Here is a 7,673-nt window from a genome sequence, read left to right on the forward strand (position 1 = left end):
GGCGCAGGACCTTCATGAATCGCCGGAAGACCCGAACGCTCGTCAGAAAAGCCGCCGCTGGAACGCGAATGGACCGGGTAAGTAAATGTGCCCCAATGTGTTACAAAAAAGATCTCAAAATCACCTGGATGTGTAACAGCATTCCAAAGTTATGACTACTGATAATGTAGTGTCAGGGGCGTGTCAGCAAGGTGGAAAATGCCATTAAGGGGTTAAGGATCAGAGTATATACAGAGTGTACAAACAACAGCACAGAAACTTCCTGAGACATGGCCATAGGATAACCATATGTAAATTTATCATATTACATGTTCCTGTAACTGACAACTCCTGATGTGACACATGATTCTTACAAACAAAGGTTGCAAATAAATCCCTAGTTGTGCATAAAGACCTAGTACACTGGGGTAAGAAGAGTCGATCCGTAAAGGACAAAAGTAAAACAATGGATTGCAGTGGCCGTAAGCATTATCATATACATGGCTTTGATTCCAGACAACATCTAGAGAATTTTGTATCAGATAAACCTGAAATGGTCTTTGCTGAAGATACCTTGGTATTTCCTATTCAACGTTTAGTAAAAACTTTCTCATTGGGTATGTACTTTTCTATGTCAATTTGTTTTTTATACTTTTAGTATAGTTCCATCCTTACAACACCAACAGTATCTCAAATTATGTTAAACCTAATACTCATCCACCTCCAATTTTTTTGATAATTAAAAAAATTAAATAGCTCTTAGTTGAGTTCATTTTTTTCAATGTGATAGATTGGTTGGAGTAATCACATTGTCATTGTCATTTAATTTACAGAGAGCAATGTAATTTGGTCACAAGATTTTACCCCGCTAAACTACGCGCCCCCTTAGGTAGGGCTTGTAATGTCCTTTTCAGAATTCCCTTTTTAATGTAAAATTTCACCAAATTTCTTATAAAATATTTCCTCTAAAAATGTGTAAATGAGAAGAAAACAGTCATTTTGCCAGAAATAAGCCAGACTCAGAAGCTGGGAATGCATGCTGGCTCAGTGTACTTAGGACCAGATGTATCACTATTTTTCTGCTGTTTTTGCGCCTTTTCATACTGTCGCTCTGTTTTTGCGACTAAACACCAAACTAGCTGCGCAGCAAAAATATCCATGTTTACCCCATTTATTTAGATGTTTTGCTGCGCCTAATGATATTCATCATTTGCGACTTTTCATTCAGGTGCAAAAACAGGCGCAAAAACACTCAAGCCCGAAGATGGCGTAAACTGAGAAGCAACATTGAGCTCTTGTGCAGAGCAACTCATCCCCAGTAGCAGAGCTCAGCAGACACTAGTACAGACATTACAGATACTGCAGACACTGTGCAGCCTTTACTTACAGTTCATGACCTTCTATTTCCTAAACAATCTGCAGAAGCCTCAGCTCAGAACAGGAGAGAAGAGAAGTTTGCAGGATTAGGGTTCATTCACATGGCCGCCTGTGGGGACGTACATGCGGCCGCAAGTACGTCCCCATAGACGGCAATAGCGGCGCGGCGCAGATACGGGCCTCACACCGCAAAAAGATAGAGCATGCTCTATCTTTCGGCGTGTGTGCAGCCGTGCGCCGCTATTCTCTATGGAGGGAGGAGGGGTCACCTCCTCCTCCACTCCAGCACACGGCGGGCATACCGCGTGTGAATGGACCCTTATGCAGATACTACAGAGAAGTTTCCCTGAGTAGCAGGATGAGCACAATGTTGTCTGAGGAGGTTACTGGCCAGAATTACAGGGGGTCAGTAGGAGATCAGCCCTGGAGGATCCCCTCCAGGAGAAGCCACTGCTAATGAGATCACTGGGTGCAGGGTGTCACACACCTGGGCTCTGCTGTGAGGGTTATTCTCATGCTGGGGTGCGGGAGAGAAGCATTAAGGAGCTTGTAGGAGGATCACATGTAAGAGCCAAATATAACATTGCACCTAAACTGTGCCGAAATTGTGCCTAAACTGTGTTAAAGTAAAGTGATTAATAAGAGGCAGGAATTCAACTTATCACAGATGGTTGTAGCTTGTGATAATTCTGGCGCAACAGGTTACCTCTTGTAGCAGAAATATAAATATAGTTTTCTTTTTACAAATCATGCATATGATACTCGTATTTCTGTCTTTATTGATAGAGTATTTCTGTTTTGATTGATAGAGTATGCACAATTGGATTGAATATACTAATTTAAAAAGTATTTATACAATTCATAAGATGATTAAATATAACTTTTTTATTTCTTTAAATGTTTTCAAATTCTGAGGCACTCTACATTTTAATAATTTAGTTAATATGTTTTAAAATTGCAAACAGTTAATAGGATCATTAACCCCCTGAGGATGCAGCAGTTTTTTGTTCATTTTTCGCTCCCCACCTTCAAAGATCTATAACTCTTTCATTTTTTCATATACAGAGCTGTGCAAGGGCTTATTTTCTTCTCAGTGACATTATTTATTATTTTATGTTTTGTACTGGGAACCTGGAAAAAAATTCCAAATGTGGTGAAGTTTGCAATAGAATGCATTTGCATCACTTTCTTGGGGGCCAGTTTTAATGGCTTTCATTGTGTGCTCCAAATGATACATCTACTTTATTCTTTGGTTAAGTACGATCACAGTGATCCCAAATTTATGTAGGTTTTATTTTATTTGTGTTTTACAAATTCAAGCAAAGTGTATGAAAAACAAAATGTTTTGCCATATTCTAACCCTTATATTTTTAGTACATTGTTGCATTTTTTGCAAGATGGGCTGACTTTTTTATTGCTACTATTTTTAGGACTATGCGATCTTTTGACATTTGGGCTCTATTTTTGTGGTTCACCATCAGGAATAATCATTTTTATTTTTTGATTGATCCAGCATTTTTGGGGTGCAGTGATACTTTACATGTTTGTGATTTTTACTATTTATTTAGTTTGATATAAGTTCTAGGAAGAATTTTTTATAATAAATTTTAAATTTTAATTTTTTTATAATAATGTTTTATTGTTTTTTACTTTTATAAATTATTTTTTTTTTAATTACTTCTTAGACCCTCTTGGGTACTTTAACTCTAGATGGTCTGATCATTCCTAGTTAGTCATGGCAAAAAATCACTGGCAAAATGGCACCAAAGACAATCATCCATTCACCACCACCACCTTCTGCCTAGTGGTCCCTGCGTATGGCTCCATGTAAGATAAGGGTTGTGGACAATTGATCTACTTTACCTCAATTGCTGCGGTCTTAATGCTCAAAGAGTTATGGACATATATATATATATATACAGGCAGTCCCCGGGTTACGTACAAGATAGGGTCCGGAGGTTTGTTCTTAAGTTGAGTTTGTATGCAAGTCGAAACTTTATATTTTATAATTGTGGATCCAGGCAAAAAAAATCTTGGCCCCAGTGACAATTGGAGTTTAAACATTTTGTTGCTGTAATGGGACCAAGGATTTTCAATAAAGCTTCATTACAGTCACCTTACAGCTGATTATTGCAGTCTGGGGCTATAGTAAAGCATTCAGAAAGCTTCACTAGAGGTCAGAGGGGTCTGTCTGTAACTATGGGTTGTCTGTAAGTCGGGTGTCCTTAAGTAGGGGACCGCCTGTATACATAATATACAAAAATATAATCATTTCTTAAAAAGGTTGTCAATTTTTTTTTTTACATAATTTAGGAACTAGAACTTATTAGAGCAGCTGTTTTTCAGTATCTTTTGACCATAGAAGAATTCAACTACAAAGAGATTTTTTGGTTCTGAGGACTGTTCTGCTTTAAATTTACTGGTTTGAATGGGTTTAGTATAACTCAGTGTTTTTCCAGTAGTAGGACTGCAAGGAAAATATATATTTACAGTGTTTTCTTCCCACGGTAGACAATCTATTCTCTATCTACAATAGTTTTGACAGTTTGTGCATACTAAATGTTTTAATAGACATCCTTTTCTGCAGGTCATATTAAAGGAGATATCTTGATTGACCTCACTCCTGGTTCTGTTATTCATCATCTGTACTCAGCCTGTGATTATTTCAAACACCTCATAGTCCTGAAGATCCAAGACAGATGCATCCTGGAGCTGAAGAGATGGGTGGACAGGCGTACAGGAGCATTTCACTGGGGACATATCGCACAACTTCATGCAGAGATAGAAGGAAAAAGGTGACATTTATTTAATTTGAGCTGTAAGTAGAAAAATTAGCAACAATATATTCTTATTTATAGGGTTCTATATTATAATGAGAACTTTTATTAAAGGCACAGCATGAGCTTGACACAAAAATATTAGTAATATTTAAATCCTTCCAACAGTATTAATAATTTGCTAATCCAGATCATAAACCGTATGTCCATGCTATTGTATTGGTGATGACTGTGGGATTACAATATTATTGTACTAATTTCTACCTTTTCTTTCATTTCTTAACAGTGACCAGTTAGAAGACAGAGAAGGAAAAGTGAGATTCGCGTTGCAGCATATTTTAAAATGTGACCATGAGAAAGATAAAGTTACAGAACCAATAGATTTACGTCCAGCTGATTGTATACTCAGTTTTGGCCTTTTAGACCATATCTGTAAAAACCAAGATGATTAATTTAAATATATTAAAAAGTTCTCAAGGTTACTAAAACCCGGAGGACACATTATAATATATGGTGGCCTAGGTACAACATATATGACAATTGGAAAAGATAAGCTCCATTTGTTTACATATGATGAGGATTTTGTCAGGAAAGCTCTAGTGGGAGAGGGTTTTGTTATTGATTCCTGTGAAATAAAAAAGAGAACAGTTGAGAGTGACCTCACTGACTATAAGGCGGTCATGTTCATTGTAGCTCACAAGTATTGTTGAATGGATCCGAGCTGCAAAGTTTGGGTTTGTACTGAACTTTGCAGTTTTAGGTCCCCCGGACCTGACCCTGAACTTCATGAGAAGTTAGGGTGTGGGTCCGTCTCAGATCCCTCCTTCCCTCACCATTAATGTGTGCGATCAGTGTTGGAAGCAGTAATGTAAATGTAGCTGGTAACTTTGTCAGCGGTGGCAGCTACAATTTTAGGTGTTACTAGGGGCGGTAACTGGAGCCAAACAGATGTTTACTCATCGCTACTCACAAGAAAAAGTATACAATTGCTTAAAGGGAACCTACCACCACGAATCTACCTATAAAGGTAGATCGGGTGGTAGGTGGATGTAAGGGACGTGAGGAGAGCTCTTTTTAGAGCTAATCCTCACGTCCCCGCTAACTTTTGGGAAACTTTATTAACCTAATATGTAAATTTAGTTATGCGGCTACTGGGGCGTGGAGTAGCCGGCACGAGGCTACACAGCGCGGCTACTCCACGCCCCAGTAGCCACATTACTCCTCCTACCCTGTTGTGTCCGGCGCACAGCTCCTCGTAGCTGCGCGCCCTCGTCTAACAAGCCGGCTACTGCGCATGCGCAGTAGCTCCAGCCTCGGAGCTGGGACTGCTCAGCCGGCGTTCAGGGTAGGAGGAGTAATGTGGCTACTGGGGCGTGGAGTAGCCGCGCTGTGTAGCCTCGTGCCGGCTACTCCACGCCCAGTAGCCGCATAACTAAATTTACATATTAGGTTAATAAAGTTTCCCAAAAGTTAGCGGGGACGTGAGGATTAGCTCTAAAAAGAGCTCTCCTCACGTCCCTTACATCCCCCTACCACCCGATCTACCTTTATAGACCAACATGAGACTGAATGTTAAGAAAATTGTCTGTGAACACTAATTCACGGATCAGTGGTAAGAGGCCATCATCAGTTTCCCATAATTGTTTGTGTCACTGCTGTTACAGCCCCTATAAGTGCCTGATACCATGCCATTTCCACCATTTGCTCTGACTGAACATGGGGAGAGACATTGGCCTATATTCATCAAAACTGGTGCACGGTCTTCATGAATCTGCAATGCTTGGGAAGTGTACACTATTTCTTGGTGTACTTTGTTCATGCTGCAGAACTGTGATGCAGACAAATTTGTGGCGCCCACCAGTAATAAATGTGGCGCAAACGCAGACTAAGCAGTAACACTTCCCATCAGGTGCACATTTTTTCTGTCTTGTCAGGCACAGACACTTTGTAAATACATATTTGCAAGCAGTTTTCAATGTAAAATCAGACAGAAAACTGATGCAAACGCTTTAATAAATTTGTCCCACTGTGTTCTTGTAGGTCGCTGGGTGTTTATTGGGTGGGATCCATTAAGACAAAAGGTTCATTACTACTGTGGCGTACTTTGCTTCATATGATTTTTTGGGATCTTGATAACCTACTGCATTTTGCCTGATCCATTGCTATCATCGAGCACCTGACTCAATATTTTAAAAATGTAATACGTTTTTGGTGTGTCACCTTCCCGTTTATTATTGTGAAATAAATGGGATTATCTGGCAGGCTGAAATAGCTTGAGGACTAATATTCTACAGGGTTCACTTAAGTTATCGTGAACTACACTGCATTATCTGCCTGATAAAATTTGCTTGTGGAGTAAAAGTATATTGCGGTTCAGCTTCTCCTAAGTTACTGTGAAATACACTACATGATCTGCCTGGTTCCAATTGCTTATGAAATGAAAAGTACATTGGGATCTTCTTCCTCGTTAGCTTACTGTTAAATGCACTTCATTATCTGATTGGTTAAATTGCTTGTGGAATAAAAATATGTTGGGATTTGCCTTTGTCATATGGCCATAGCGTAAAGATATTTAAATTGATCATAAAACATGCTCATGTGATTGAAACATGCTCATGATTTAACTGGTGATTTTTACAATGATTGCAAATAAATCCAAATAAATAAAGTTATTACTGTATATAAAGTCCTAGTACATTGGAGTAAAAGCAGTCAATTTATATGAGAAAAAAGATTAGACAATGGATTCCGGTGCTCATAAGCCTTACCATGCAAATGAATTCAATTAAATGTAAATGTCCAGATGGGAAAACCCCTTTAATAATAATCCACCACCCTGCAGTGGTGAAGAGCAGAGGGTGGAAAATTCTCGTTATAATATTTAACAGTCATTAAACATGATGAGGAATAAGAGGGTCTTACAGTCAAGTATATTCATTGTAACCCCTCTGTAATCTCCAGAACTTTTGGCTGGAAAAATTGTTGAATAAGGGGTTAATTTATTTGTTGTAAAAAGAAAAAAAAAATTAGCTGCCATATTTTCCTCAGGTCACCATGATAAAAAATATTACATTTTTTTTTTACAAAATATTCTACTCATATTTTTAGTATTTTGATATACTGTGTCTTGAGATTCTACACATTTGGGTCAGCAGGAAAAAAATTAAATAATAATATAATAATCTACATTTATACAGTGCAATCATATTCTGTAGCAGTTTACAAATTATAGGGGACCTATACAAATAAAATAAGATATTACAGAGTATGAGTGGTTGGAGTGAGGGTCCTGCTCGCAAGAGCTTGCAGCTTTTAGTAATTTAATAGTATCATAGCAAATAAGGGTAGAAAAAAAAAATCAGGCCATCAATTCTAACCTATTTTTTTCAATTATACCATGTTGATCCAGATGAAGGCAAAACCCCTGCAATGCTGATGCCAATTGGCCCAAAGCAGAGAAAAAAAAGGAATTAGTCCTCACCGGTAATTCGATTTCCATAAGTCCACCATGACGGCCCCCTGGAGGTTGCTTCCCCTTCC

At 38.5% G+C, this 7,673-nt stretch overlaps 1 protein-coding gene across 1 annotated transcript; it reads left to right on the forward strand.

The window, feature by feature from the left end:
* The first annotated feature begins 372 nt into the window (after positions 1 to 372).
* Positions 373 to 5,188, forward strand: LOC140065758 (nicotinamide N-methyltransferase-like). Its single transcript, XM_072113328.1, has 3 exons — positions 373 to 596; positions 3,944 to 4,151; positions 4,420 to 5,188. Exons 1-3 carry the CDS (start codon positions 446 to 448, stop codon positions 4,583 to 4,585), a joined length of 525 nt encoding a protein of 174 aa, XP_071969429.1. The 5' UTR covers positions 373 to 445; the 3' UTR covers positions 4,586 to 5,188.
* Positions 5,189 to 7,673: the final 2,485 nt, after the last annotated feature.

The sequence above is a fragment of the Engystomops pustulosus genome, chromosome 6 (assembly GCF_040894005.1).
Source record: "Engystomops pustulosus chromosome 6, aEngPut4.maternal, whole genome shotgun sequence".
Lineage (NCBI taxonomy): Eukaryota > Metazoa > Chordata > Amphibia > Anura > Leptodactylidae > Engystomops > Engystomops pustulosus.